This window comes from Delphinapterus leucas, chromosome 16 (assembly GCF_059928025.1).
Source record: "Delphinapterus leucas isolate spDelLeu-1000000601 "Yukka" chromosome 16, BTC_Dleu_Yukka2, whole genome shotgun sequence".
NCBI classification, from domain to species: Eukaryota; Metazoa; Chordata; class Mammalia; order Artiodactyla; family Monodontidae; genus Delphinapterus; species Delphinapterus leucas.
Window position 1 is genome coordinate 10,000,001 of NC_143144.1, and position 16,089 is coordinate 10,016,089.

Below are 16,089 nucleotides of genomic sequence, written 5' to 3' on the forward strand. Positions count from 1 at the left end.
ATTGAAAAGTACTATGCTCAAAATATCTTGATAATTGTTTACTCTTATACAATATAATCCTGAATATGACCGAAATAGTTGAAAACAGCTGAAACAGAAGAATAAAAATACATGCCTGACAAAATGCCTGTTGATTAGGTAAACTGACACTGACTACAGTACTTTATAGTTATTCTAGAAGTTCTAAAAACAACTAAAGTATTTCAAAAGAAGCTATATAGTTTAATTGTAAAGAATACACTACACCTCACTGCTTGCTACAAAATTAAGGATTTGGGATTCTCAGACTAAAATGTGTCCATTCCTAACTAACCACATCATGGTTCTCTTCAGCAACTACAACAAGCAGTAAGGGGCAAGTTTCACTCTGTAAAGCAGAAATATTTAATGAAGAAAAGTGACTCACCTTATTAGAACTCCCAGCTTTAATTCCAACTGGAATTTTACTCTTAAAAGAAGAACAAAAACAATTTAGAAAATGATATTTTCATTTTTTGAGATTTCTTCATGAATTATTAATGCCACTGTTCTAATTCAAAGGCTATTTTATTTTAGTCCATGAGGAGAAAATATACATTCATTCAAATTCTGTTTTCATACTACCTCCTGAGGTGAAAGGTAAACAACTATCCCAATTTACAGACTTGTAAATCACAGTATAGAAAACTGAAACAAAGAGTGTCAAAATCAGCTCTAATAACTCTCAATGCAGTAATTAATAGGTTACATAATTTTTAGGTTTAAAAAAAAACCTAGCGAAATCACTTTTTCCATAAATTTTCTTTCCACAGAAACAACTTTTTAAAAATTAAAAATTATTTGAAATATATTATGCTTAATTTAAATTTCTGCTCTAAGTTGACATCTGAAATTTACATACTTTTGAGTTAATACTAGAAAGCAAGATTAAGTTCTTTGCCAGACCTGTGGTTGCCAAGGGGAAGGGGGGGTGGGGGAGGGATGGACTGGGAGTTTGGGATTAGCAGATGCAAATGATTATATATAGGATGGATAAACAACAAGGTCCTACTGTACAGCACAGGGAAGTATATTCAATATCCTGTGAAAAAACGAAATGGGGGCTTCCCTGGTGGCGCAGTGGTTGAGAGTCCGCCTGCCAATGCAGGGGACACGGGTTTGTGCCCCGGTCTGGGAAGATCCCACAAACCGCGGAGCGGCTGGGCCCATGAGCCATGGCCACTGAGCCTGCGCGTCCGGAGCCTGTGCTCCACAACGGGAGAGGCCACAGCAGGGAGAGGCCCGCGTACCACAAAAACAAATAGAAAATAAAATAAAATAAACAAAATGGAAAAGAATATGAAAAAGTATATATACGTATAACTGAGTCACTTTGCTGTGCAGCAGAAATTAACAACATTGTAGATCAGCCACACGTCAATAAGATTTAAAAAAAAAGTTTCCTTGGCTCATATGATTAACCTAGGGCTTACCAATCTAGGTAATCTAGGGTTTACCAACGTAAGAACTTCACGTAGGTCTTTCTTTTCTGTAAAACCAATAATTAGTTTCAGGCTTAAATAAATCTATGAATTATTACAGCTGGTTTATCAAACACAATCGAGCAAAAATCATATCTGAAAGAGGCAATCCCAGGTTGATCCTCTGATCAACCCAGGGAAATGATTTCCAACATTTGAATCTATGGGCTATCAAATTAATTGCAAATTACCCATTAAAACTTTTTCATGTTTCATAGATAAAGTTTAGTCAAATATTCAGAATAAATATTTTTCTGTCAGGCTGAAGAATGTAAATAATTGATAAGAAATTTCCCCCCAATATCATATAGCTAAAACGTTACTTGCTGCCAATATTTTATCATCTCAGTGTTTTCTAGCACCACTAACAGAAGGTAGAAGAGAGAAAAGTATAAAACTCAAGTCAAATGTAGCAGTTATAGTTATCAGACCCTGAACTTAAAATATGGAATACTTATTAAAATGCCCCCTCATTACTGTTGTCCTCTAACAAGTATAATATGCTAAAACTAAAGTACTAGCAGCTTTCTAAAAGGTTTGATGCTGAATGCAGTAACCTGACTTAAGCAAATCTTAATACAGGCTATTGAGAAATATGGGGATAGGCACCACAGATGATCATCATGAATAACATAAAAATCACAAAAAAGAATTATTAAAAGTAATGATAGGGGACTTTCCTGGCGGTCCAATAGTTAAGAATCTGCCTTGCAATGCAGGGGATGCCGGTTCGATCCCTGGTTGGGGAACTAAGATCCCACATGCTACAGGGCAACTAAGCCTGCACGCCACAGCTACGCAGCCTGCACTCTAGAGCCTGCAAGCCACAGTTACTGAGCCTGCATGCCCCAACTAAGACCCGACGCAGCCAAGTAAATAAATATTTTTTAAAAAGTAATGATAAATGTAAAGTTAATAACTAAAATCAAACATGAAATAAACCTAGTTGTTACCACTAACAATATGAAGCAATCTGCAAATTACAAAATTAAGTGAGCCTCACGATTAAATTAGACTTCAAGTTACAGAATGCAAATTGTAACTCTGTATCATGACAAGTTTGGGTTCAATATGAAACGCCTACTGAATTTTCCCCAGAGAGAGAAATACAAATATCCTCACATTAGTTGAAAGAACCAACATAAAGGGATAGTTTTCATCTCTGGAAGGAAAGGAAAGAGAACGACACTGGGAAGGGAATAGACAGAAATTTTTAAATACTTATGTTAGATTTCTTATGTTGGGGATTTACATGCAAATAAACACCTTCATTTATTCTTATTAGAAATTTAAGACTACAGAGGATAATCCACTGTAGACAATAAATGATTATTTTAACATAAAAACAACTTAGAGGGGCTTCCCTGGTGGTGCAGTAGTTGAGAGTCCGCCTGCCGATGCAGGGGACACGGGTTCGTGCCCCGGTCCGGGAAGATCCCACATGCCGCGGAGCGGATGGGCCCGTGAGCCATGGCCGCTGAGCCTGCGCGTCCAGAGCCTGTGCTCCGCAACGGAAGAGGCCACAACAGTGAGAGGCCCACGTACCGCAAAAAAAAAAAAAAAAACTTAGAAACACATATTGTGCAAAACCAAGTAACTCTCACAACTGAGCGATAAAAAGGCAACTCAATTCAAAAATGGGCAAAGGATTTGGATAGACATTTTTCTGACAAATATATACAAATGGCCAATAAGCACCTGAAAAGATGCTTGATATCAGGGAAATGCAAATCAAAACCAAAATGAGATGCCATTTGTAAGCATGGCTAAAATAAAAGACAAGACAGTGTTAAGTGTTGACAAGTATGTAGAGAAACTGGAACCATGATACATACATTGCTAGAGGCAATGTAAAATTGTACAGCACAATGGTAAGAGTTTGGCAGTTCCTCAAGAGTTAAAGTTACTATATGATCTAGCAATTTCACTCCAAAGTATACTTGAGAATTGAAAACATATGTCCACACAAATATTTGTGCCTGGATATTTATTCATTATTCATAGTAGCCAAAAAGTAGAAACAACCCAAATGTCCATCAACTGATGAATAAACAAGATGAGGTATATCCATAAATGGAATATTATTTAGCAATAGAATGAAGTACTGATACATGCTACAACATGGATGGACCTTCAAAACATTATGCGAAGCAAAAGAAGTCAGTCACAAATGACCATATATTGTATGATTTTATTTACATGAAGTGTCCATAATAGGCAAATTCGTAGAGACAGAGAGTGGATTAGTGGTTTCCAGCAGGAGGAGGGAGTAGGAAACAGGGTGACTGCTAATGGGCAGGGGTTTCTTTTTTGGGGTGATGAAAATGCATTACAACTAGATAGTGGTGATGGTTGCACAATTCTGTAATGTACTAAAACACTGAATTGTGCACTTTAGAATGAGTGAATTTTATGGTATGTGAAGTATGTCTCAATAAAGCTGTTATAAAAAAACATGATGGTAACGATATATATTGACATAAACATAAAATAAATAAAGAAAAAGCTCTCACTTGCAGTAGAATGCCAACTAATAAATGTAGAAGAAATGGAATCAGAAAATCACTATTTGACAACTATCATATAATTAATTCACGCAAGAATCATCAATGGATGCTAAAACTTATGATGGCAAAAATATGATAAAAAATGAGATATTTTCATAGTTCATAGTCTCAAAAAATTTTCCCACTTTACCATGAAGAAATATGGCAAACACCACCATAACCACATGATCAAGACGACATCACGTGCCTCCTGATATGGCACTGAGAAGGACACATCACTTCTATGGTGTACCTGCCCAAAGTGCATGACCTTAATCTAATAATTAGGAAAGACCAGGAAAACCCCAAATAAGGGGGATTCTACAAAATAACTGGTGTATTTTAAGGAAGGGAGGGAGGAAAAAAGGAAGGAAGGGCGGGAGGGAGTTCATTAAAGTCAAGACAACGAAAGACAAAGAAATACTGAGGGACTCTTCCAGATTAAAAGAAGACTAAAGAGATGTGACATCCAAATGCAAGGCACGATTCTGGATCAGAAGGTTTGTTGCTGCTACTGCTGCTCTGAAAACACCTCATTAAGTCAACTGGCAATGGGTGCTTAAGGTCTACAGAGTAGACTTTGGTATTGCAGAAATGTTAATTTCCTGATTTTGCTAATTATGCTGTGGTTAATAATCTTGTTTCTAAAGAAATACACACTGGAGTATTTAGGGGTAAAAGATCATCATGTTGGTTACATACCTAAATGGTTCAAAAAATAATAATATATACATATAGAGGGAATAATAAAACAAACTTGATAAACATTAACATTTGGGGAATCTGGATTAAAAAGTATATGGGAATCGTTTGTACTACTCTTTCAACTTTTCTGTATGTCTCAAATTATTTCAAACTAAAAAGTTAAAACATTTTATTCTTAAAGGAAAACGTAAATAATTTTTTTAAAAATTTTCCGTTTAGAAACAATATTGGTTCAGATGTTTTTTTTCCTGTTTTTAAAGGCAAAAAAACTAGACTTACTGGTTAGGTGAGAAAAGCAAAAAGTAAAATGGAAATAACTAATTACAGTTGAAGAGGGATATAATTAATTATGCTAGATGTCAAAAAACGAAGTCTAAAATGTAGCTTTCCCTTACTAACAAGTACAGCCCTTTCCCCCCCACCCAATGTAACAAGACCAATGGAAGATCTAACTCCAAGCCTTGAATTTCCCAAGTTTTTGCACTCTATTTCCCACTCTAAATTTGTAACTTAAGGTGCAGTAGCATCTTCTTTGCCCATGAAACAAGATGCAGATTCAGTGAAGCATGAAATAAGAGCCAACTGCAGATCCAGTCCTAGAACAGGCCTCCATTTTAGAATCAGACTATGTTTCCACATCCAGTCACCAACACCACTGCATACAAGACTGTCTACAAACCCATTTTGGTGGCAAGTACAGAATAAATCTTCTGTAATCTGGTTAAAAAGAAGAGAGCTGAGACCATATGAACTTGATGACAAGTCCAAATGCTTTGACATTAGCCTAAAATGCATAGTTCGTGCTTATCTAAAAGTCTAAGAGAAAGCATTTCTTCTCTCAATTTTTAAAAATTTGATTTTACCTCTGGACAAGGCTCTACATGACAGTCTTTTATTGAACAATGGCCATCTTCTGCCCAGAAAGGACACGGTCGCTTCAGGTTGACCTTGAGAGAAAGAATGAATGAGCATTAGTCAGGGTGTGTCACAGTCCTGCACTGCTAAGTATCACTGTGCTGGGCTCCAGGGACCCAGTGGTGAAGGAAAAGCATCCTATCCTGAGGCATCTATATAGCTCAGAAGTTAAAATGACTGAAGTTTTTCAGACATCCCAGGTATAATACTTATTTTTTAAAATAAATGACTGCTATTAGTCCTCTGACACTTCAAAAAGGAATAAAGTCCAGGCACACTGCTCATCTGCAGAGCCTGGACAGCATTTCGGGACACTCTAATGTCTCCTAGCCCCTTACCATCACCTCACTGACTGAGTTCTCCCAGGCACCCACTCACTTAACAGATGTGCCCTGAGCACCCACTATGCATCAGGCACTGTGTAAGCTCTAGGGGAAAAAGAGGCAGAAAAAGCGCTTTTCCCCTGCAAGTTACAGTTTTCTGGAGGGAACAGAGATTATATATTTGCATGTTCATTTAATTACAAATTGTTGCAAGTGCTACAAAGGAAAATCAGAGTTCTGTGATGGAAAATAACGGGGCTGGTGGATGCAGGTCTCTGAGGAGGTAGTGTTTTAGCTGGTGGAAGCGTGTATGCGGAAAGGTGACAAGGCGCTGACTTAGTTTAGCTGACTTTTAGTGGGGAAGGCGGAGGGTGACAGGGAATGAGGGTAGAGATAGGCAAGATCATGCTGGACAGTTTACCACGCTACAAACTCTGGATTTTCATATTCTAAACCTAACAGCAAGACGGTAATTCAATAGGACATCCACATGCGTTGCCCAAGCCAAAAATAAAAGTTTTATTCCTGTTTCCTCCCTTTTTTATCCCCTGCAATCAATTGATTACTCACTTCTCACCACCTCTTCTGTCACCACCTGCCCCTGCCCTGACTACTGCGAGTCTCCCTACTCCTACCACCATCTATTCTCTACACAGTAGCCATAATCATCTCTTTGAACCAACTCAGAGCATACCAATCCCTGCTCAAAACCATCCCGTGGCTTCCTCTCACCTTTAGAGTAAATCCACAGGCACTCCATCGCCTGGTCCACCTGTCTGACCTATCTCCTCCCAAAGTCCTCCAGACACAATGGCCTTGCTGGAGACACATCACCTCCTTCCTGTCTCAGGGCTTTACGGTGGCTGTTCTCTGTGCCTGTGCTGGTGGCTCCTCCAGGTCTTTTATGGCTCAATCCCCTCACCTCCTCCAGGGCTCTCTCAAATATCACCTCAGCAGAGAGACCTTTCTGACCAGACTCTCTCAAGTAGTGCTCGATACGCACCCCACATGCTGTTTCACATGCTTTTATAGCACTTATCACTACTTGAATATTATTTATTGTCTGCACCCCTGACTGTAAGGATGGGCATTTTGCCTGATTATTTTATCGCAGTGCCTAGCACACATAATAGACACCTCAGTAAATACATGCTAGGTGAAGTAAAGAATAAGCACATTACAAGGAAGAGGCAAAAAGAGGTAGAGACTGGCAACATGAGGAGAGAGTGGTCAACTGTGCCTGCAGGGTCTCAGGAAGGCCTCCTTGGTAGCACGTAAAATGGGTATGACTAGAAGTTTCCTAGAGGAAGAGATTTCTAGGCACAGGGATCCGGATGTCTAAAGGCAAAGAAGCTTAAGATCGCCTGGCACGCTTGGGAATTGCAGGTTCCCCTGAGCTCCTGGCTTGTAAATCCACCTCCTCCCTGGCATCTCCACAGGACACACACAGGCACCTCAAACTTATTATCACCTCCCAAACCGTGCTCTACCCTCTAGTAATTCTTGTCATCTCAGTAAACAGAAACTCCATTATTCTAGTTCTTCAGGCCAAAATTATGGCATCATCCTTGACTCTTCTCTTTGTCACCCCACATACGATACCTCTGAAAATCAGCTCAGTTCAAAATCCAATTCAATGGCTGAGAACCCCTTCCGTGGGCTGGTTCCCTAGTTTCCTGCCCCTTCTGTTGTTCCTCAAATACATGAGGCACACCATGGTCTCAGGGCCTTTGCTCTTGCTGTTCCCTCTGCCTAGAATGTTCTCCACATATCCACATGGCTTGCTTTCTCATTCCCTTTTAGGTCTTCCTCAAATGCCACCTTCTCGGTTTGCTTAGGTTGCTAAATTTTAGGCTAATTTGTTACGTAGCAATAGATAACTAATACACAGTGTTAAGGAGTGGGTTGTGATAGACGCTGCAACACACTACTCAGGTCACCCTTCAGGAAGGAAAGGCTCAACCCCAGCCCTGGAAACACTGCAGCCAAAGAGAGCCACTTTGCCCAAGGTGGCACCACCCCTTCCTACAATGCCCTTCATTCAATGACTGGCGTAAGGATATAAAGGCCTAGACATCCCCCTGAAGTAGGGACAGCTCTGGAGGGTTATCCCATCTTAAGAACTACTGGCGTAAGGATGACTGGCGTAAGGATATAAAGGCCTAGACATCCCCCTGAAGTAGGGACAGCTCTGGGGGGTTATCCCATCTTAAGAACTACCCCCCCAAAGGGTCACCTGAGGTTTCTCTGAGGCTGCATCACAGCTTTACTTCTCCCTTTGCCCAGTCCTGATGTCCTCCCTTCCTTTTCCTTCCCTATGTTGTTGGTTCCAGGAGTTGTCCCTAATTAACCTCTTGGACACTAATCACTGTCTCAGAGTCAGCTTCCCAGGGAACTTAACCTGTGACAACTTGTCCGGCTCCAGAAAAAACTACATGTATTTTTATTGGGTTCACATTAAATTTATATATTAACTTGGGGGAGAATTAACATCTTTATGCTACGAAAGACGTCTGTCCATTTGTTCGAGCCTAGTTTTATGTCTTTCAGGAGTGTTTATGAGCGTTCTTCCTTTAGATTTTGCACATTTCTTGATACATTTATTCCTATATATCTTTTTTTTGCTAATGGAAATGGGGATTTCTTCTCCATTATCTCTTCTAACTTGTTATTGTTTATATTTATGCAGATATTGATTTTTCAATATTAAATTTATAACCTGCTATCTTAATGCATTTTTTATTGTGTTCATTTAATAATTTAGAGTTTTCTAGGTCTACTTTGTCATTTATAAACGGAGATAGCTTTATTTATTCTTTTAAAATTTTTATGCTTCTAGTTGCTTTTTCTTGTTTGACTATACTGGCCAATTTGGTCCAACAGTAAAGGAGATAGTAGGTACCCCCTCCTCATGGTTCCTGACCTAAGGGAGAATTGCTCTAGTGTTTCCCCAGAAGTAAGGTCCTGGCAGTGCTGATGTTAGGGTTGAAATTATCATGTTAAGGAAGTATCCGTCATTCTTACTTGGTCAACGTTTTAAAAAATCAGGAATGTGTACTGAATCTTATTGAAGACCTAAAAGCCTCATCTTTACATTCTTGGAATGAAATCCACTTGGCCATGATATATATATTTTACTTTTGGTAACATGCTCAAAACTTAGGCATCATCTTTGAGTTCACTTTTACCCTCACACCTTACATTCAATCCATCAGAAGAGCTTGCTGTGTTACCTTTCATATATGGCACTAATTCGATCATTTTCACCTTTTCCAACTCTACCAGCCTATTCCAAATCCGTATCATCTTTCAGCTGGACTACTGCAATAGCCTCAGAAGTGCTTTCTCTGTTTCCTGCCTCACACCCATACAGTCTCTTTTGTCCAAATTCCTCCAATAGCTTCTTATCACACTTTGGATCCAAAAGCCTTACTGTGGTTTAAAAAAACCCCAAAAACTACAGGGCCTTATTAAGTCATTGTTTAATTCTCAAATTTTGATTTAACTGCTTAGATGAAAGCATAGGGGTTTTCTTGTTTGTTTGTTTTTGGCCACCCCAAGTGGCTTGTGGGATCTTAGTTCCCCGACCAGGGATCAAACCCAGCCCTTGGCAGGGACAGCGTGGAGTCCAAACCACTGGACCACCAGGGAATTCTTTTTTTTTTTTTTTTTAATCTGGCCCCTACCTACCTCTCCAACTCTCCCTCTCATTCACTTTCCTCCAGCTATACTGGTCTTCAAACACTCTGCGCCTTTATACCTGCAGTTCAACTCCCCTTCCCTGGAATGTTCTTTCTCCAGATTGTCACGGGTGACTCTTTCACATTAGGTAGGTCTTTGCTCAAATGGCACAGCAGGAATGTCTTCCTTTCCTGACCACCTTCTTTAAAATAGGGCTACCTACCTTCTCCATTCCCATTATCCTCTAACTCCAATTTTATTTTTCTCCATGTAATTTCCTATGATTATAAAGTAAATGCTATTTTATTGTTTCCTTGTTTATTGTCTGTCTCCCTAATCATATAAAAAGTTTCATAAGGTGAGAGGCTTTGTTTTATTCACTATTGTATCCACAGCACCTAGAATACACTCTGCTACAGAGTAATTATTCGATAAATACTTGGCAAATAAAGGAATGTAACGGATAGTAGAAGAGAAAAAATATAAATACAAGCTACAGCAGCCAAGTGACCGGTTGATAGAGGTAGACTGTTACTTCTACCTGTATTTCCTTGCTTGCTGAATCATAAGCATGTATGTGTGTTTAAAATTAACCTCTTCTCTTATCTTTCCTCTTCCACCACTAATGTACTCCACATCAAATTTCCTTTTTTTTTGAATTCACAGGTTGACAGAACTACAAGAAGAGTAGATAGCACCCACATATCCTAGACTTGAAGATAACTGGATTAACTAGATCATTGCATTACCCTCCTTTGGGAAAGGGTACGAATATATTCCGGTTACATACACAGTAATTTCATTATGTTGGTTGGAACATTTTTTAAATTGCATGTATGACGATGAATTGTATATTGGCTAGCCAATGACCACATTGTTATTTTTGCCTACTCAACTTCCATTTTTCCTCCTTCTGTAACATCCCCTAATTTCTCTTGGAGAAACAATATGCAAATGCAAATAGGACTATTAACCAAATTGTCCTTTGGTCAAGTGGTGGGGTTATATGACCCTGCCTAGACCAATTTAGACCCTCTCTCCCAGAAATCTGACTCTTGTGTAATATTAAAATATGGGAAAATGGTTAATCTGATCCAAAATTTTGGCAGTATCATAAAGAGAATGGCCATTAGTTCCTGTTATAATTTCTGTCTTTTCTGAAATATGCTTCTTCAGCTTATCTTTCAATTTTGTGAGCTGCTCCACACCTTTTCTTAATAAAACTTCTCTTTCGTTTGTAAGCCAACAAAAGTACCCTACCTTAGGATACCTAAACCATTGTTTACTCTCTGGAAAATGTGGATAATGTTGACCTAACAGGATTTCAGTATAAAGATTCAATGAGATATTCATTCATTTATTCAAATATTTGAGTGCCTACTATTGACCAGATCTATGGGGATACAGAAACAGAAGATATAATCCCAAAAGGTAAGTGTGAAAGAGTGAGGGCCATGACATATTGAGTGGATATGTGATCTGGACGTTCTGTGAAGGGATGGTCTTTGATAGAAGGAACACTTCCTTCTCTGTATTAGACTGAACCATATGAAACTGGCAACATTCAACCATTCTGATCTCTAAAAGCAACAATTTCATATGGTTAAGCCTAGCAGCAGAAAGGAAGCAAGAGAAAGCAGTTACAAATGCAGACAGACTTATAGACATAGGAGTGGGAATCTGAAGAAGCTACTGGAACCTGTGTTGTTTGTATGTAAAATGTCTAGAATGTTAGACAATAGTTTGCTTAGGTATAGATTTCTTTTTGAAGTAAGTTTATGGCAACTGTATTCCTAAAGGATTTTGTATAGAGGAGAAACATTCACTTTTTTGTATATTCTTGGGGCTGATGGGAAAAGGGGATGGGTTCCCAAATCTTTAGGTCTTGACTTTGTTATCTTTCTGCACAACTTACATTATTTGGGAAGTTTTATTTTTTAACCTTCAAAAATATTTAAAGGACTGGGGACTTCCCTGGTGGCACAGTGGCTAAGAATCCACCTGCCAATGCAGGGGACATGGATTTGATCCCTGACCTGGGAAGATCCCACATGCCGAGGAGCAACTAAGCCCATGCGCCACAACTACTGAGCCTGCGCTCTAGAGCCCGTGAGCCACAACTACTGAGCCCGCAAGCCACAACTACTGAGCCCAAGTGCCACAACTAGTGAAGCCCTGCGCCTAGAGTCCATGCTCCGCAGAGAAGCCACCGCAATAAGAAGCCTGTGCACCGCAACGAAGAGTAGCCCCTGCTCACAGCAACTAGAGAAAGCCCGCACACAGCAACGAAGACCCAACGCGGCCAAAAATAAATACATAAATAAATGTATGAAATATATTTAAAGGACTAAGATAACCTGTACAGTAACAGGATAAAAAAGGAAATCATGCTTACTTTTTAAGATAAACTAAAAATGAAAATCAAAGAAATTATAAACCCAACCAAATACTGAGAGCAAGAACACAACAGCAGCTTTTAAACCACTGTTCTTTTGAATTTGTGTTATTGCTACTGCCTTTAAACTACCATTGGTTATTCTGAAACGGTCCAGCGTGGACTATTGTTAGACTTAAGAACCAATTCTGCAGTCTTACTATGGATGGTGTTCTGCTTCTATCCTCAGGCTGCTTTGCCACCTGTCACAGTGAGCTACCCAACAAATGCTGCTGTGGAACCGTGTACCACTAACAACGACAGCACACGACAACGCCAACAGCACAACTCAGAGCCTGGGTAGGTGTGTCTAGATAACAGAACCTAAGTTACAAGGGAGACTGATAAAATAAGTCCTGGGCATTTTCAACTTCTTTAGAGGAAGGAGTCTCTGCCTCAAAACCCAAATTGAACAATGAGAAATTCCCCAAACATAAGAAGGGAGTTCAGATTCTTAGGGTTCAAAAAGACTAATAGGTTTTCACTGCAATACTTAATACATTCCAATGATAAAGGATACACACAGGGTGCTGAGTAGAAATGGGTCTCCAAAAAAGTCGCAAGAGTCGCACCTGCAGAGAGCTATATAAAAATCTTTAGTACCAACGGAACCTGAAATTATAACCATACCTTGTAATAACGGAAATAGTCTCGTTCTTGCAGCTTTTTTATTTTGGGGAAGATTTTGAAGGTGTTGAAGTTATCGATGCTATCAACATCACACAAGCAGTCATCCAGGACACCGGTGACCTAGGGGGAAACATGTATATAATTGAAAAGATGTAAACTACTGATGTTTCAATCTTAACAAATCTGTACTATTACATAAAAAGCTAAATTATGCATTCAACTTAGTTAGTATTTGCTGATTAAGATATATAACATTTAAATCAGTCACTTTTTTACAATGGTCAATTAAATAAAAAGCAATAGAAGGATTAGATATACCCATTCTGAAGAACTAAACATTTTGTTCAGCGGTCAAAAAGAAAGCTATTGAATGCTTTCTCCCTTGACTAAACATATATAAAATCCAAATAGTCATTGGAATGCTAAGGCAACTTCTTCCAAGATTAACCTAGAAATCACAGGCTGTAATAATATTGCTGTAGTAACTCTTTCTTTTAGACTGTCATTTATGGAACACTTACGTGACAGGCATGATGCTAAGACCACTACATATGTTAACTCATTTATTCTTTAAATACCCTAAGAAATGGTATTATTATCCTCATTTTACATGTAAGGATATTAAGGCTTAGCAAGGTTAAAATAATTTTTCCAAAGTAGACATGAGACTTAAGTCACAAGTCTATTGCACTTTAAAATCTATGCTTTTATCCACTACTCAAAGTATACATTAATCGAAGAGAAATTGATATTTACAAAGTGAGCTGAGTCTAAAAATTCCATAAAACATTCTTCAGCTAAATTTAAAAACGGGACTCATTAATATGCACAACTTGGATGAATCTTTATGGAATTAAGCTGAGTGAAAAAGCGCCAATCCCAAAAGGTTACATACCATATGATTTCATTCATGTAACATTTTAATAACTTTATTTGATTTTATTTATTTTATTTTTGGCCATGTTGTGTCTTCGTTGCCATGCACGGGCTTCCTCTAGTTGCATTGAGAGGGGGCTACTCTTCGTTGCGGTGCACAGGCTTCTCATTGCGGTGGCTTCTCTCGTTGTGGAGCATGGGCTCTAGGCACGCAGGCTCAGGAGTTGTGGCTCGTGGGCTCTAGAGCGCAGGCTCAGTAGTTGTGGTGCACGGGCTTAATTGCTCCGTGGCATGTGGGATCTTCCCAGACCAGGGCTTGAATAGATGTCCCCTGCATTGGCAGGAAGATTCTTAACCACTGAGCCATCAGGGAAGCCCGATAGAACATTTTTGAAATGACAAAAGTTTAGAAATGGAGAACAGCTTACTGGTTGCCAGCGCTTAGGGACTGGAGAAGGGGATGGGAGCTTGATGGGGGGAGTAAGGTAGGAAGGAGGTAGGTGTGGTTATAAAAGGGCAACAGAAAGGATCCTTGCAGTGATGAAATTTTTCAGTATCTTGACTGGTGGTGGACACACAAACCTATACATGTGATAAAAGAGTACAGAACTAATCCATAGGTACACAAATGAAACAAGTAAAACAGATACACATGATTGTATCAATGTCTATGTCCTATTTATAATATTATACTATATGTTTACAAAATGTTACCATTGGAAAAAACTAGATAAAGGGTAAATGACATTTTTACGTATTATTTCTCACAACTGCATGGAACCTACAATTATCTCAATTAAAATTAAAATTTAAAAAAAATGGGACTCAGCCTGTTAAAGGTTATTCATGTGATCCACAAGAGGAATATACGCAAAGAACGATCAAAAAATGGAAACTTCCCAGTTGTTTCTGTCTCACGCTTTTTCCCTAGGAGTATAAATGTGTCACCAAACTCCCTACAACATAAAGAGTTAGAGCTATATTATCTTGAGATAAAGAAAAAGAATCATTATCAATAATTGTGGCTCAGAAGTTCTACTATGCTTTGCTATCCCACTTAACTAAGATCCTGTCACTAACTCCACCAAATTTCATTCCATTGCTCTGAGCTTACTGCTTACAAAACTTCAAATTCTAGGCCCCTAAATAATAAAAGTGGGGAAAAGAGGAAACAAAATACACACCAAAAATCTTTCTAGGCTTTAAAAATATTTTACCCACTGACTGCTCATTCTTACAAATTCTTCTTAAATTGTTAACTTTTAGTTAGTAAACCACAGTATTTTTAAAAATTTTAATTGCGTAGGGGCTGAAGTAAGGCATACAAAATTACCGTGAACTTATTTCCAACTGTTAAAGGCTACTACTAAGACAAACACTGTATATAACCAAATTTTAAAAAATAGAAATTAGACAGGAAGAAGAAATAAAAGGCACCCAAGTTGGAGAGGAAGAAGTAAAATTTTCACTATTTGTAGATGACATGATATTATACACAGAAAATCCTAAAGAATTTTAGACTAAACACTGTTAGAACTAATAAACAAGTTCCAGGATACAAAATCAATACACAAAAATCATGTGTAGTGCTTCCATACACTAATAACAAACTATCAGAAAGAAATTAAGAAACAATTCATTTACCATTGCAACAAAAAGAATAAAATAACACCTAGGAAAAAATTTAACCAAGAGGTTTAAGACCTAGAAACTATAATTTATTATGGAAAATATTAAAGAAGACACAATAAATGGAAGGCTATTCCATACTCATGGATCAGAAGAATAGTGTTAAAATGTCCATAGTACTCAAAGCAGTATAAAGGTTCAATACAATCCCTATCAAAATTCCAACAGCATTTTTCACAGAAATAGAAGAGTCCTAAAAATTTGTGTGGAATCATAAAAGACCCAGAACAGCCAAAGCAATCTTGAGAAAAAACAAAGCTGGAGGCATCATATGCCCCAATTTCAAACTATATTACAAACCTAGAAAAACAAAAACACACAGACCAACAAAACAGAATAAAAAGCCCAGAAAGAAACTCATAAATATACAATTAATTTATGACAACAGAGCCAAGAATACACAATGGGGAAAGGATAGTCTTTGCAATAAACAGTGTTGGGAAAACCAGACATACAGCCACATGCACAAGAATGAAAAGTGGACCATTATCTTATAGCATACACAAAAATTAACTCAAGTGGATCAAAGATTTGAACATAAGACCTGATACCCTAAAACTGCTAGAAGAAAACACAAGTGTTAAGCTCCTTGACATCAGTCTTGGTGATGATTTTTTGGATTTGACACCAAAAGCAAAGGCAACAAAAGTAAAAAACAAACTAGTGGGACTACATCAAACTAAAAAGCTTCTGCACAGGGCTTCCCTGGTGGCACAGTGGTTAAAAATCTGCCTGCCAATGCAGGAGACAAGGGTTCAAGCCCTGGTCCAGGAAGATCCCACATGCCGCGG

The 16,089-nt window shown here is 38.4% G+C and overlaps 1 protein-coding gene across 6 annotated transcripts in view; it reads right to left on the bottom strand.

The window, feature by feature from the left end:
* The window catches only part of ERO1B (endoplasmic reticulum oxidoreductase 1 beta), an 84,797-nt gene that overhangs the window by 59,311 nt on the left and 9,397 nt on the right, over positions 1-16,089 (bottom strand). For all 6 annotated transcript variants that reach the window (XR_016388034.1, XM_089897460.1, XM_089897459.1 and 3 more), the window contains exons 2-4: positions 12,734-12,853; positions 5,614-5,697; positions 407-448 (exon numbers count right to left, since the gene is read on the bottom strand). Coding sequence is in view for 5 of the 6 variants with exons in the window: in XM_089897460.1 (XP_089753586.1) it covers positions 407-448; positions 5,614-5,697; positions 12,734-12,853 (246 nt within the window). In the remaining variant the exon portion in view is untranslated. The remainder of the gene's footprint in view (positions 1-406; positions 449-5,613; positions 5,698-12,733; positions 12,854-16,089) is intronic.